At 47.7% G+C, this 16,357-nt stretch overlaps 1 protein-coding gene across 3 annotated transcripts in view; it reads left to right on the forward strand.

Moving 5' to 3' along the window:
• SORCS2 (sortilin related VPS10 domain containing receptor 2) overlaps positions 1–16,357 on the forward strand; it is a 1,085,532-nt gene that overhangs the window by 1,019,893 nt on the left and 49,282 nt on the right. For all 3 annotated transcript variants that reach the window (XM_029063664.2, XM_029063665.2, XM_029063667.2), the window contains 2 exons: positions 4,419–4,590; positions 15,459–15,645. In XM_029063664.2, the coding sequence (XP_028919497.1) occupies positions 4,419–4,590; positions 15,459–15,645 (359 nt within the window). The remainder of the gene's footprint in view (positions 1–4,418; positions 4,591–15,458; positions 15,646–16,357) is intronic.

A 16,357-nucleotide genomic window follows, 5' to 3' on the forward strand; every position in this document is an offset into this window, starting at 1 on the left:
CATCATTCCTCTCGCCTCACAAGCCCGTAACCTTAGCGTTATTCTCAATTCATCCCTCTATTTTGACCCACACATTCAATCTGTCACCAAATCCTTTCGGTTTTTCCCACACAACCTCTCTAAAATCCATCCTTTCCTCTCCATCGCAAGTAATACTATGCCTATCTTGATTGCGTTATCAGTCTCATCACTGACCTCCTTGCCTCCTATCTCTTCCCAACTCCAGTCCTGACTACCCTCTTCTGCCCCATCCATTGTCCTGAGAAAAGTTCAGTCCCCGTGTCCCCACTCCTCGAGAATTACCAGAGGTTACCCATCCTCCTCCACATCAAACAAAAACTCCTTACCGTCAGCTTTAAAGCACTCAATCATCAGCTCGCCCCTACCTCACCTCGCTGATTTTCTGCTCCAACCCAGCCTGTACACTTTGATCCTCTAATGACAACCTTCTCACTGTACCTTGATCTCATCTATCTCTCCACTAACCTCTGGCTCATATCCTCTCCTGGCCTGGAACTTCCACCCCTTTCAAATCTGACAGATAACCCCTCTCCCCACCTTCAAAGACCTCCTAAAATCGCATCTCCGCCGAGAGGGCTCATCTCCCTTCCGTGCCTACGCTCTGTGTTTCCTATGCAGTTCGATCTGAACCCTGAAAGAACTCGAGATTCACTTCACCCTCAGCTCTACAGCACATAGGTCCAAAACCTTGCACTCACCCCTGTCTATAATTCATTTTAACATCTGTCTCCCACTCTAGATTTAGAGCTTCTTATGGGCGGGGATCATTTCCAGCCCTAACGTATTGCACTTTCTCAAGCACTTAATGCAGCGTTCTGCCCATCGTAAGCACTCATTAATAATAACAATAATTGTGGTATTTGATAAACACTTACCATGTGCCAGACACTGTACAAAGCGTTGGGATGGATACAAACAAATCGGGTCCCTGTCTCACTAGAAACAGCTTGGCCTAGTGGCAAGGGCACGGGCTTGGGAGTCAGAGGATGTGGGTTCTAATCCCGGCTCTGCCACTTGTCTGTTGTATGGCCCTGGGCGAGTCGCTTCCATTTTCTCAGTTCCTTCATCTGTAAAATGGGGATTAAGACGGTGAGCCCCATGTGGAACATGGAATGTGTCCAACCCGATGAGCTTGTACCTTCCCCAGCGCTTAGTGCCTCGTTCGTGGTAAACACTTAACAAATACCATTAAAAAGAGAAAACTAAAAGAAAGAGCTACAGGTGACTGTCGTTTACAGACACAAGGTTTCTTGTAGTCATGTCCCTATCTGGACATCGAAATCCGCCCTTCTGCTTTGACACGTGGTTAAAAAAAGAAATGATTTGGGGAAGTGACTGGCAGCTCGAATTAATACCATCTGTCTAAATCTAAAATATTACAGGAAGTTGGAAATGCGAGCCGTAACGCCAAGGATGATTTGGAAAGATCAGTAGGAAAATCAAATGGGTTTTTCCATATTGAGCATCCGAAGCTGTTATCTATGGGTTTCGGCCGCAGGGATTCAGGGGTGCTTTCGAGGCGATAATGAGCTTTATTTTCCTCTTCCAGGTTACTAATTTTTCCCCCTACCTCCCAGGAGAGAGGAGTCAATCATCAGTCCATCAGTGGCATTTACTGAGGGCTTTCTGTGAGCAGAGCACTGTACAGCGTGGCTCAGTGGAAAGAGCAGGGGCTTGGGAGTCAGAGGTCAGGGGTTCGAATTCCGGCTCTGCCACTTGTCAGCTGTGTGACTGTGGGCAAGTCACTTCACTTCTCTGTGCCTCAGTTCCCTCATCTGTAAAATGGGGATTAAGACTGTGAGCCTCTCGTGGGACAACCTGATGATCCTGTATCTATCCCAGCACTTAGAACAGTGGTCTGCACATAGTAAGCGCTTGACAAGTACCAACATTATTATTATTACTAAGCTCTTGGGAGAGTACAGTATGAGAATATAACAGATACGTTCCCTACCCACAACGAGCTTCCAGTCTAAAGGGAGAGAAGGACATTCATAAATGTCAGATATGGACATAAGTGGTGCGGGGCTGGGAGGGGGGATGAATAAAGGGAGCAAGTCAGGGTGATGCAGAAGGGAGCGGGAAAAGAGGAAATGAGGGTTTAGTCAGGGAAGCCTTCTTGGGTCCAAGATGGTGAGCCCCTCGACGGACAGGGACCGTCCCCGTTGCTCATTATTTTCTCCCAGCGCTTACTACGGTGTTCCGCGGACAGTAAGAGCTTATTGAATACCATTTTGCCGAGTTTGAAGAGGCTTCACCCGCCCTCCTCTCTGCTGATACTTAGCCTGGTATCATCCTCCCTGACTTGGCTCCTTACTCATGCCCTGATTCTGGCCACGGGTAGCTGGGGGACAAGGGGAAAAGTAGTTTTTTTGTTTTTGTTCTTGTTGGGGTTGTTTTAATAGTATTTGTTAAGCCCTTACTTTGTGCCAGACACTGAGCTCACCGTAGATCTAATAATAATAATGATAACAATTATGGTACTTCTTAAGCACTTACTATGTGCCAAGCACCATGGCTTAGTGGAAATAGCATGAGCTTGGAGGTCAGGGGACATGGGTTCTAATCACAGTTCCGCCACTTGTCTGCTGTGTGACCTTGGGCGAACCACTTCACTTCTCTGGGCCTCAGTGACCTCATCTGGAAAATGGGGATTAAGACTGTGAGCCCCACATGGGACAACCTGATTACCTTGTATCTACCCCAGTGCTTTGAACAGTGTTTGGCAAATAGTAGGCGCTTAACAAAGACTATAATAATAATTATTATTATTCTAAGCGCTGGGGTAGATACAAGGTAGTCAGGCTGGACACGGTTCCTGTCCCTTATAAGGCTCAAACTCTTAATCCCCCATTTTACAGATCTGATCCTGATCTGATTCTTCCTCCCTGTCTTCGCTCCTTACCCACTACCCTCGAACCCACACACCTTGACCCTCTGTCACCTACATTTCAGTCAGTCATATTTATTGAGTGCTTACTGTGTGCAAAGCGTTGTACTAAGCAGTTGGGGGAGTACAATATGACAACAGACAGACACAATGTTACCCCGTCAGCTCACAGTCTAGAGGGGGAGACAGGCATGAATATAAATAAATCGATCAATAAAGGACAGATATATACAGATCTATACTTATGTGTTATGGGGATGGGAGGGAGGATGAATGAAGGAGCAAGTTGGGGGCTGCAGAAGGGAGTGGGAGAAGAGGAGAAGAGGGCTTAGTCAGGGAAGACTTCTTGGAGGAGATTCATTCATTCAATAGTATTTATTGAGCACTTACCATGTGCAGAGCACTGTACTAAGCGCTTGGATTGTACAATTCGGTAAGAGATAGAGACAGTCCCTGGCCTTTGACGGGCTCACGGTCTAATCGGGGGGAGACGGACAGACGAGAACAATAGCAATAAAGGAGGAGATGGGCCTTCAGTAAGGTTTTGAGGTGGGGAAGAGCAATTATTTATCTCATATGAGAAAAGAGGGCACTGTTCCTCGATTTTCTCCATCTCACACTCTATGACCCAGAGGTCCCTCCCGCTTCGCATCTGACTGTACGGTGCTCTGCACATAGTAAGGGCTCAATAAATACTATCGACGGTTAACTGCTTTCCCCTTCCTGAAAGCCCTACTAAAATCACACCCCCTCCAGGAAGTCTTCCCTGCCTACCTTCTCATCCCTTCTGCCCAATTCTCCCTCCTCTCTGTGTCACCTGTGGGCAGGGACTGTGTCTGTTTATTCATTCATTAATTCAATTGTAGCTATTCAGTGCTTACTGTGTGCAGAGCACTGTACTAAGCGCTTGGGAAGTGCAATTCAGTAACAAATAGAGATAATTCCTGCCCCCAGTGGGCTCACAGAAGGGATTTGGAGGAGGGGTAGAGGGGAGTCAGTCAGTGAGTCGGTTGTATTTATTGAGCACTTCCTGTGTGCAGAGCATTATAGTAAGCGCTTGGGAGAGTACAATAGAACAATAAAAGGAAACTGTCCCTGCCCACAGTGAGCGGACAGTCTAGAAGAGGGGACAGTCAGGAATTAAATGGTATTTATTGAATGCTTACTGCATGCAAAACACCGTACTAAGCACTGGGGCGTGTACAGTATAATAACGTTACAGTGTACCCTCCCAAGCGCTCAGTACAGGGCTTGGCACACAGTAAGCGCTCAATAATATGACTAAATGAATGAAAGCCCACCATCCCCCTTCTCAGTCGCCAATAATTCCCCAGCACTGTTGTAAGCCCTGGGGTAGATAGAAGTAAATCAGGTTGGACACAGTCCCTTTCGCACAGGGAGCTGATGCTTTACAGGTGAGAAGTGAAGCGACTCAGCCGAGGTCACACAGCCGTGCGGGTCTCTGATTCGGCTCGGCGCTGATCCCGGTCTCTCCCTCCTCCGACAGCTATCGCAAAGTGGTGTCCACCGTGTGCGAGGGAGGCGTGGATTTGCAGCAAAAGTTGGCCCAGCACCAGTGTCCGATGATGGCCCCCAGAGGACTCCAGATCAGCATCAAGGGCGAGACCTTGGCCGTCAGACCCGGAGAAGACATCCTATTTGTTGTCCGGCAGGAGCAGGTAAGGCTGACGGTACTTGCTAAGCGCTTACTTAACAACAGAGAAAGCAGCTTGGAGAAGCAGCGTGGCGTAGTGGCTAGAGCCCGGGTCTGGGAGTCAGAAGATCATGGGTTCAAATTCTGGCCCCACCACGTGTCTGCTGTGTGACTTTGGGCAAGTCACTTCATTTCTCTGGGCCTCAGTTACGTCATGAGGAAAATGGGGATTGAGACTGTGAGCCCCGTGTGGGACAGGGATTGAGTCCAACCTGATTTAGCTGTATTCACTCCAGTGCTTAGTACAGTGCCTGGCACATAGCAAGTTCTTAACAAATGCCACAGTTGTTATTATTATTATTACTGTGTGCCAAGCACTGTTCTAAGCGCTAAAGTAGATACAGGTAAATCAGGTGGGACACACTCCCTGTCCCACAGGAAGCTGACATTTTACAGATAAGAAGTAAAGTGACTTGCCCAGGGTCACACAGCAGGCCAATGGTGGATCCAAGATTAAACTCAGATCTTTCAGACACCCAAGCCACTTGTCCTTTAAGTGTTTACTTAGTAGAAGCAGCGTGGCTCAGTGGAAAGAGCACGGGCTTTGGAGTCAGAGATCATGGGTTCGAATCCCGGCTCGGCCACTTGTCGGCTGTGTGACTTTGGGCGAGTCACTTAACTTCTCGGTGCCTCGGTGACCTCATCTGTAAAATGAGGATTAAGACTGTGAGCCCCACGTGGGACAACCTGATTCCCCTGTGTCTACCCCAGAGCTTAGAACAGTGCTCGGCACGTAGTAAGCGCTTAACAAATACCAACATTATTATTGTTTACTATGTGTCGGGCTCAGTCCGTTGCGCTGGGGCAGATGCCAGATAAATCAGGTTGGACACAGACTGTAAGCTCACTGTGGGCAGGGAATGTATGTTATATTGTTACATTGTATTCTCTCAAGCGGTTGGCACAGTGCTCTACACACAGTAAGCGCTCAATAAATACAATTGAGTGAGCGACTGATCGACAAGGCCACGCTGCTTCTCTGGGTTCACGCTTTCATTTCAATCCCTGGCCCTTTTTGTGAGAAATTCACATTTCGAAGCCACGGGGACTTCATCTATTTGGCCGGAGCTTACTGGGTGGATGACTTGAGGTTTTAATCACCAAGATAACAATAATAATTGTGGTATTTGTTAAGCACTTACTAAGAGCCAGGCACTGTACTGAACACTGAGGGAGAATGCAAGCAAGTTGCATTGGACACAATCCCCGTCATTGGCCTCACAGGCTTAATCCCCATTTGACAGATGAGGGAACTGAGGCACAGAGAAGTGAAGTGACCTGCCCAAAGCCACACAGCTGACAAGTGGCGGAGCCGGGATTAGAACCCACGACCCTAAGACTCCCGCACCCGTGTTCTATCCATTAGGCCATGCTCTTTCACGATCTCTATCTGAACTTGATTTTCATGGGTGTCTCCCCCTCTAGACTCTTAAGATCCTCGCGGACTGGGATCGCGTCAGTCAATCCTATTTATTGAGCGCTTTCCTTGTACTGAGCACTGTACTAAGCGCTTGGGAGAGTACCAAAGAACAATAGAACAGACACATCCCCTGCCCATAAGAAGCCCTACCGACTCTCCCAAGCGCTTAGTACACGATAAGCTCTCAATAAAAATGATTGATTGACTGATCGACTGAGTTTGTAATCTTCATTTTGGGATGCCTGCGTTTGGATGACTCTGGTTACGGTAGAGGCAAAGATTGTAATTACGGATCTGTGCATAAGCGCTGTGGGGCCGAGGGAGAGGTACAAGGATGACGCAGAAGGGAGTGGGAGAAGAGGAGATGAGAAGTTAGTTGGGGAAGCCCTCTTGGAATAAAGCAGCGTGGCTCAGTGGAAGGAGCCCGGGCTTGGGAGTCAGAGGTCATGGGTTCCAATCCCGGCTGCGCCACTTGTCGGCTGCGTGACTTTGGGCAAGTCACTTCACTTCTCTGAGCCTCAGTTCCCTCATCTGTAAAATGGGGATGAAGACTGTGAGCCTCACGTGGGACAACCTGATCACCTTGTATCCCCCCGGCGCTTAGAACAGTGCTTGGCACATAGTAAGTGCTTAACAGATGCCATCATCATTATTATTATTAAATGAGTTTTTAATAAGGCTCCTCTTGAAGGAGATGTGTTTTTAATAAGGTCTCCTGTCTACTGTGTGGCCTTAGGCAAGTCACCTAATTTCTCTGAACCTCAGTTAACCTCGCCTGTAAAATGGGATTAAAATACCTACTTAGACCTGAGGCCCACGGTTATCAGGTTGTCCGCTGTGGGGCTCACAGTCTTAAGTGCATGACACATGACGATGATGACGACGGTATTTACTAAGCGCTTCCTTGGTGCCAAGCACTGTTCTAAGTGGCTGTCCCACGTGGGGCTCACTGTCTTCATCACCATTTGACAGATGAGGAAACTGAGGCCCAGAGAAGTGGTGACTTGCCCAAAGTCACACAGCTCTTCCCCTCTTCAAAGCCCTACCGAGAGCTCACCTCCTCCAAGAGGCCTTCCCACACTGAGCTTCCCCTTTTCCCCCTGCTCCTTCTGCTGCCTCTCTGCCCCCTCCTTCACCTCCCCTCAGCTAAGCCCCCTTTCCCCCCCTTTCCCTCTGCTCCTCCCCCCTCCCTTCCCCTCCTCTCAACACTGTGCTCGTCCGCTCAACTGTATGTATTTTTATTACTCTATTTATTTTGTTAATGAGATGTACATCCCCTTGATGTACATCTATTGCTATGGTTTTTGTCTGTCTGTCTGCCCCGATTAGACTGTGAGCCCGTCAGTGGGCAGGGATTGTCTCTCTCTGTTGCCGAACTGTACAGTCCAAGTGCTTAGTACAGTGCTCTGCACATAGCAAGCGCTCAATAACTACTATTGAATGAATAAATACTATTGAATGAATGGCGGAGCTGGGATTAGAACCCACGACCTCTGACTCCCAAGCCCGGGCTCTTTCCACTAAGCCACTGTGCTTCAAGCCACGACACATAATAAGTGCCTAACAGATACACATTATTGCTATTATTATTATTAGAGAGCATTTCCTTGGGCTGGTGCACTTGTCTCAGACATTTTATCCGGTGGCTTTTTGCCTCACACAGCAGTGAAAGCGCTTAAAAGAAATATAGCCATTTGCTGCCATCTGCAGCTGAGAAGCAAGACACCCGATCGCCAGCGGTGGTTTCATGCTTTCCAACTTATTTCCTGTCCATTTGTCAACTTCCAGACTGTAGTCTCTAGAATGTAACTTGAACTCCTTGTGGGCAGAGAACGTGGCTACCAACTCTGTTATATCCTACCCTCCCAAGCACTCAGTACAGTGCTCTGCACACAGTAAGCGTTCAATAAGTATGATTGATTGAGGATCACTGCAGCAGTCATTCATTCAATAAATTGGGGTATTTGTTAAGCGCTTACTATGTGCAAAGCACTGTTCTAAGCGCCGGGGGATACAAGGTGATCAGTTTGTCCCACGTGGGGCTCACCGTTTTAAGCCCCATTTGACGGATGAGGTAACTGAGGCACAGAGAAGTTAAGTGACTTGCCCAAGGTCACACAGCTGACTAGCGGCAGAGCCGGGATAAGAACCCGTGATCTCTGACTCCCAAGCCTGCGCTCTTTCCACTGAGCCACTATGTGCAGAGCACTGTACTAAGCGCTTGGAATGTACAGATCAGTAACAGAGACAGTCCCTGCCCTTTGACGGGCTCACGGTCTAATCGGGGGAGACGGATGGACGAGAACGATAGCGATAAATAGAATCGAGGGGAAGAACATCTCACTGAAACAATAGCGAATAAATAGAATCGAGGTGACGTACATCTCATTAACAAAATAAATAGGGAGATGAAGATATCTACAGTTGAGCGGATGAGTACGGTGTTGAGGGGGTGGGACGGGAGAGGGGGAGGAGGAGAGGGAAAGGGGGGAGAAGAGGGTTGAGCTGCGGAGAGGTGAAGGGGGGGAGGTAGAGGGAGCAGAGGGACAAAGAGGCCACTTACAGGCTCCACTGCCTGTGAATCTTAGGGATCTAAATCGCTCAGTAGTGTTTACTGAGCGATTTCTTTGGGTAAAACACCGGAGTAATAATAATAATAGTAGTTGTTAAGCGCTTACTAGGTGCCAGGCACTGTTCTGACTGTTCTAAGTGTTGGAGGCAGCAGGGTAGAGATTCGAGGAATTACCCTCTGTCCTCAGAAATTTGCAACCTAACGGTGTGAGTGTCAACTCATATCTGTGCAAACTATGATGAAAATCTGCTCAACTGCTCAAAATTCTCCTTGCTGTCATTAATACTTTCCATTTTAGATAGTCTATTCATTTTAAATTTCAGAATTTTTGTTCCGCTGGTCAGGAGAATCAATAAGGATGGGGAAATTAATAATGATAATGTTAAGCGCTTACTAAGTACCGGGCACTGTACTAGCTCTGGGGTGGATACAAGCAAATCGGGGGAGGACACAGTCCCTGTCCCACGTGGGGCTCACAGTCTCTAGCCACATTTTACTGATGAGGTGATTGAGGCACCGAGGAGTTAAGTGATTTGCCCAAGGTCACACAGCAGGGAAGTGGCAAGTGATTAGAACCCATGACCTTCCGACTCCCAGGCCCGCGTCTGTCCACTATGCCATGCTGAGAGGCAAACCTTGCCTAGTGTAAAGAGACTCAATCTGGAAACCAGAAGATAATAATAATGTTGGTATTTGTTCAACGCTTACTATGTGCCAAGCACTGTTCTAAGCGCTAGGGGAGACACAGGGTAATCAGGTTGTCCCATGTGAGGCTCACAGTCTTCATCCCCATTTCACAGATGAGGGAACTGAGGCACCAAGAAGTCAAGTGACTTGCCCAAAGTCACACAGCTGACAGGTCGCGGAGCAGGGATTCGAACCCATGACCTCTGACTCCTAAGTCCGGGCTCTTTCCACTGAGCCACGCTGTAGTTGCTAAGTGTAGAAGTAGAGTTTGGGAATATTGCCTCACGTCCTGCTAAATATTTCAAGTTCTGAAGTTGCTGTGATAAAAATTGGACAAGGCTCAACATCATAAAAGAAAGATGGTGTGTTTTTTCACATAGAGAAAATCCTAAATTATGTTTTCTAAGCAATTATTGCTTAAATCCCCTATCGCTCCACTGTGCTTAGCAGGTGGTAAGCATTCATTCAGTCGGGCATATTTATTGAGAACTTACTGTATGCAGAACACTGTAAATAATAATAGTAATAATGATAATGGCATTTATTAAGCTCTTATTATGTGCCAAGCCCTGTTCTAAGCACTGGAGTAGATACAAGGTAATCAGGTTGTCCTAGGTGGGGCTCACAGTCTTAATCCCTATTTTACAGATGAGGTAACTGAAGCACAGAGAAGTGAAGTGACTTGCCAAGGTCAAACAGCAGACAAGTGGCAGAGCTGGGATTAGAACCCACGACCTCTGACTCCCAAGCCCATACTCACGCCACTAGTCCATGCTGCTTCTCATTCATTCAGTCAGTCAGTCATATTTATTGAGTGCTTACTGTGTGCAGAGCCCTGTACTAGGCGCTTAGCACTGTACTAAGCACTCTGTACTAAGTGCTTGGGAGAGTACAAGATAACAATAAACCCATTCCCTTCCCACAACGAGCTTACAGTCTAGAGGGGGAGACAGATATTAATAGAGATAAATCAATTACTGACATGGAAATAAGCACTGTGGAGCTGGGAGGGGGGAATGAATAAAAGGAGCAAGTCAGAATGGGAGTAGGAGAAGAGGAAAGGAAGGCTTAGTCAGGGCTTCCCCTCTTCAAAACCCTACTTAAAGCTCACCTCCTCCAAGAGGCCTTCCCCGACTGAGCTCCCCTTTTCCCTCTGCTCTCTCTACCCTCCCCTTCACCTCCCCGCAGCTAAACCCTCTTCTCCCCCCTCTCCCTCTGCTCTTCCCCTTCTCCCGTCCCATCCCCTCAGCACTGTACTCGTCCGCTCGACTGTACGTATCTTCATCACCCTATTTATTTTGTCAATGAGATGTACATCACCCTGATTCTATTTATTTGCTATTGTTTTAATGAGATGCTCTTCCCCTCGATTCTATTTACTGCCACTGTTCTTATCCGTCCGTCTCCCCCGATTAGACCGTAAGTCCGTCAGAGGGCAGGGACTGTCTCTATCTGTTACCGATTTGTAAGTCCGTCAGAGGGCAGGGACCGTCTCTATCTGTTACCGATTTGTACATTCCAAGCGCTTAGTACAGTGCTCTGCACATAGTAAGCGCTCAATAAATACTGAATGAATGGATGAATGAATGGAAGGCCTCTTGGAGGAGATGGGCCTTCGATAAGGGTTTAAAGCAGGGGAGAGTCATTGTCTGGGGGATATGAGGAGGAAGAGCATTCCCGGCCAGAGGCAGGAGGTGGGCGAGAGGTCGGAGGCGAGTAGACGAGACGGAGGCCCGGTGAGAAGGTTGGCATCAGCGGAGGGAAGCGTCCAGGCTGCGTTGGAGTAGGAGAGTAGTGAAGCAAGATAGGAAGGGGTAAGGTGATTGACTCCTGTAAAGCGCTTAACAAATGCCTTGCCATCCTTATGATCAGACACAGGGTACCCTGTGTCTACCCCAGCGCTTAGAACAGTGCTCTGCACATAGTAAGCGCTTAACAAATACCAACATTATCGTTATCATTATCATGATCGTTATCTGAGCGCGTACATTTTCAAGCAAACGAAAATGGTCTTGAATCAATCAATCAATCCAACGATTAATGGATTTCATTGAGCAGTTACTCTGTGCAAGGCAGTGTATTAAGCACTTGGGAGAATATAACGGAGTTGTAAATACGTTCCCTTCCCACAGTGAGCTTACAGTGTAGAGGGGGAAACAGACATGATATAAATCAGAAATATTACGGATAAGTACAGAAGTGCTGTGGGGGTGATGGTGGGGTGAATAGCAAAAGCCCAAAGGACAGAAGGGACCCAGAAGGGAGACTGAGCCGGGGAAAAGAGGGTTTCAGCTGGGAAGGCCTCTAGGAGAGGTGATCTCAAGAAAGGTTTGAAGGTGGGGAAGGGTGGTAGTCTGGCCTCTATGGAGGGAGAGGGTGTTCTAGGCCAGAAGAAAGTTGTGGGAAAGGGGTTGGTGGTGAGATAGATGAGAATTGGCACTCAAAACAGTGCTGGGGGCATAGTTAGTGCATAACAAATACCATTATTATTATTATTATTAGTGGGGCACAGTGAGGAAGCTGGCGGTAGAGGAGCAGAGTGTGTGGACTGGCCGGAGTAGGAAATCAGCCAGGTAACTTAGGATGGGGTGAGCTGATGGATGGCTTAAAAGTCCGATAAGGAGTTTCTGTTCGACGCGGAGGTGAACCGACAGCCACTGAAATTCCCATCGCTGTAGATAACACCGCCGTCCTCCTTATCTCATGAGCCCTCGACCTCGGCATTATAATAATAATGATTATGGTACTCATTAAAGCTCTCGTTAAAGCTCTTACTATGTGCCGGGCACTGTTCTAAGAGCTGGAGTGAATGTAAGATAATCAAGTTTTACACAGTCCCTGTCCCACGTTGGGCTCACAGTCTAAATCTCCATTTTCCAGATGAGGGAACTGAGAAGTTAAGTGACTTGCTTAAGGTCACACTACAGATAAATGGCAGCGGCGGATAGATTCGCCTCTCAAGCAACCACCTATTCAATCTGTCACTAAATCCTGTAGGTTCGACCTCGACGACATGACTAAAACCCCTCCCTTTCCTCTCCAACCAGCCACTTCACAGATTCAGCACTTATCCTCACTTTGACTACCACATCGGCCTCCCCGCTGACCTCTCCAGCCTCCCGCGTCCCCCCCCCCCCCTGCAGTCCATACTTCACGCTGCCGCCCGGATTATTTTTCTACAAAAACTTTCAGTCCACATCTCCCCGTTCTTCAGTAACCTCCAGTGGTCACCCATCCACTTCCTCGTCTAACTGAAACGCCACACCGTCAGCTTTAAAGCACTCAATCGCCTAGACCCATTCATTCATTCATTCAATAGTATTTATTGAGCGCTGACTATGTGCAGAGCACTGTACTAAGAGCTTGGAATGAACAAGTCGGCAACAGATAGAGACGGTCCCTGCCGTTTGACGCGCTTACGGTCTGATCGGGGGAGACGGACGGACGAGAACGATGGAGATAAATAGAGTCGAGGGGAAGAACATCTCGTAAAAACAATGGCGACTAAATAGAATCCTACTTTACCTCAGTTTGTTTCACTGTGCCCCGAATTTGCCTTTTTTGCCAACGACCCGTTTCCCGTGGCCTCCCACTGGCTTGGAAACTTCTTCCCCTACATACACCAGACCACAACTTTCCCCACTTTCAAAGCCTCATTAAGGTCTCAACTCCTCCAAGAGACCTTCCTCAACTAAACCCTCTTTTCTCCGGCTCCTTCTCCCTTCTTTGACCTCGATTCTCTTGGATCTGTGCCCTTTGGACACTTGAGAACTTGATATTCACCCCACCCTCTGCCACACAGCACTTACTTCTTCGTGCAGAAGCACGAGAAGCGGCGTAAACTAGTGGATAGAGCCGGGGCTTGGGAGCCGGAGGACCTAGGTTCTAATCCCAGCTCCGCCACTTGTCCGCTGTGTGGCCTTGCCAAGTCACTTCACTTCTCTGTGCCTCAGTTCTCTCATCTACGAAATGAGGGGTAAATCCTACTCCCTCCTAATTAGACTAATTAGAGAAGCAGCGTGGCTCAGTGGCAAGAGCCCGGGCTTGGGAGTCAGAAGTCATGGGTTCGAGTCCCAGCTCTGCCACTTCGCAGCTGTGTGACCGTGGGCAAGTCACTTCACTTCTCTGGGCCTCAGTTCCCTCATCTGTAAAACGGGGATGAAGACTGTGAGCCTCACGTGGGACAAACTGATGACCCTGTATCTACCCCAGCGCTTAGAACGATGCTGTGCACATAGTAAGCGCTTAACAAATGCCAACATTACTATTATTATTATTAGACTGTGAACTCCACTTGGACAGGATCTATGTCCAACTTGATTATTTTGTATTTAGCTCAGTGCTCAGTACAGTACCTAGCACAGAGTAAGCACTTAAAAAGGCCACATTATTATTATCATCATTATTATTATTATTAGTGTCTCCCCTTTTAAACTGTAAGCTCATTTTGGGCAGGAAACATGTCTACCAAGTCTACTGTACTGCCCTCTTCCAAACACCTGTTCAGTGCTGTGCACACAGTAAGCACCGTACTGTACTGAGGATAAAGCACAGGCCTGGAACTCAGAGGACCTGGATTTTAGTCCCAGCACCACCACTTGTCTGCTTTGTGACCTTGGGCATTTCACTCAACTTCTCTGTGCCTCGGTTCCCCCAACTGTAAATAATAATAATAATTATAATGGCATCTGTTAAGTGCTTACTATGTGCCAAGCACTGTTCTAATTGCTGGGGGAGATATAAGGTAATCAGGTTGTCCCATATGGGACTCACAGTCTTTATCTCCGTTTTATATATGAGATAACTGAGGCCCAGAAAAGTGAAGTGACTTGCCCACGATCACACAGTAGACCACTGGCAGAGCTGGGATTAGAACCCATAACCTTCTGACTCCCAGGCCTGTGTTCTATCCACTATGCCATGCTGCTTCTCCAATGGGGGTTAAGACTGCGAGCCCCACGTGGGACGCGGACTGTGTCCAACCTGATTACCTTGTACCTACCCCAGAGCTTAGAACAGTGTGTGGCACATAGTAAGTGCTTAACAAATGCCATAAAAAAAAAAGAAATACAATAAAAATGCAATACGTTACAATTAAAGATAGAATAAATACCATGGATCGATGGATTAATTGACTGGAAGTTCTTGAGGAGTGGGGACACAGCACTTATGAGAAGCAGCATGGCATAGGGCCTGGGAGTAAGAAGGTCATGGGTTCTATTCCCAGCCCCGTCACGTCTCCGTTTTGTGACCTTGGGCAAGTCATTTTACTCCTCTGTGCCTCAGTTTACTTCTATCTGTAAAATGAGGACTGAAACTGTGAGCCCCGGGCGGGACAGGAACTGTGTCCAACCAGATTAACTTGTAGCCACCCCAATGCTCAATACACTGCCTGTCCTGTAATAAGTTCAAAACAACTTGTTTTGTTTTGCTTTGCTGTCTGTCTCCCCACTTCTAGACTGTGAGCCCATTGTAGGATAGGGATTGTCTCTATCTGTTGCCGAATTGTACTTTCCAAGTGCTTAGTACAGTGCTCTGCACGCAGTGTGTCCTCGATATATAGGATTGAATGAATGAAATGCCATAATTATGATGATGATGGTGATTATTATATACATATCTGCAGTTTCCTTTTTATATTAATCTCTGTCTCCCTCCCTCTAGACTGGGCCTGGGCAAGGAACGTGTCTGTTTATTGTTGTACTGTCTTCTCCCAAGCACCTCAACTGTATATATTTTCATTACCCTATTTATTTTGTTAATGAAATGTACATCGCCTTCATTCTATTTAGTTGCCATTGTTTTTACGCGATGTTCTTCCCCTCGACTCTCTTTATCGCCACTGTTCTCGTCCGTCCGTCTCCCCCGATCAGACCGTAAGCCCGTCAAACGGCAGGGACCGTCTCTATCTGTTGCCGACTTGTTCATTCCAAGCGCTTAGTACAGTGCTCTGCACACAGTAAGCGCTCAATATATACTATTGAATGAATGAATTTGGTCCAGTGCTCGGCATGCAGTAAGGCCTCCATAAATACGACTGAATGAATGACCAAAGGAGACGCGAAGCGGGCTTTTCTCCGAAAAATGATCCAAGCCGTCGACCCCTTTTCCCCGTTCAAATCACGAACCGTTTGTTCTCGCTTCCCCCCCGCAGGGAGACGTGCTCAACACCAAATACCAGGTGGACCTGGGGGACGGGTTTAAAGCCATCTACGTGAACCTCACCCTGGCCGGGGAGTCCGTCCGACACCGCTACGACAGCGCCGGCGTCTACAGGGTCTCCGTCCGAGCGGAGAACGTGGCCGGGCACGACGAGGCCGTGCTCTTCGTCCAAGTCAACTGTAAGTTATTATCAGTGTTATTATTATTATGGTATCCGTTAAGCGCTTACTTTGTGCCACACGCTCTTCTAAGTGCTTGGGGTAGATACAAATTCATCAGGTTGGACACGGTCCTTGTCCCCTTGGAGATTAAGACTGTGAGCCCCAGCTGGGACGTGGTCTGTGTCCACCCTGATTATCTTCTATCTACCCCAGCGCTTAGAACAGTGCTTGGCACATAGTTAGCGCTTAACAACTCCCATTATCATTATTATTATTATACAAGATAATCAGGTTGGACACAGTCTCTGTCCCACACTGGGGCTCACAGTCTCAACCCCCATTTTACAAATGAAGGAACTGAGGCCCAGAGAGGGGAAGTGGCTTGCCCAAGGTCACACAGCAGACATGTAGTGGAGTTGGGATTGAACCCAGGACCTTCTGAGTCCCAGGCCCGTGCTCGCTCCACTAGGGCACGCTGCTTCCCTGAGTGCGACCACTCTAGAATTAGAAGAATAATGATGGTTGTTAAGCACTTACTATATGTCAAATGCCTGACTAAACGCTGTGGTAGATGCCACTTGTTTGCTGTGTGACCTTGGGCAAGTTGTTTGGCTTCTCCGTGCCTCAGTTCCCTCATCCGTAAAATGGAATGAGGACTGCGAGCCCCACACGGGACAGGGACCGTGTCCCACCTGATTATCTTGTATAGTAATAATAACAATAACTATGG

The sequence above is a fragment of the Ornithorhynchus anatinus genome, chromosome 4, assembly GCF_004115215.2.
Source record: "Ornithorhynchus anatinus isolate Pmale09 chromosome 4, mOrnAna1.pri.v4, whole genome shotgun sequence".
NCBI lineage: Eukaryota > Metazoa > Chordata > Mammalia > Monotremata > Ornithorhynchidae > Ornithorhynchus > Ornithorhynchus anatinus.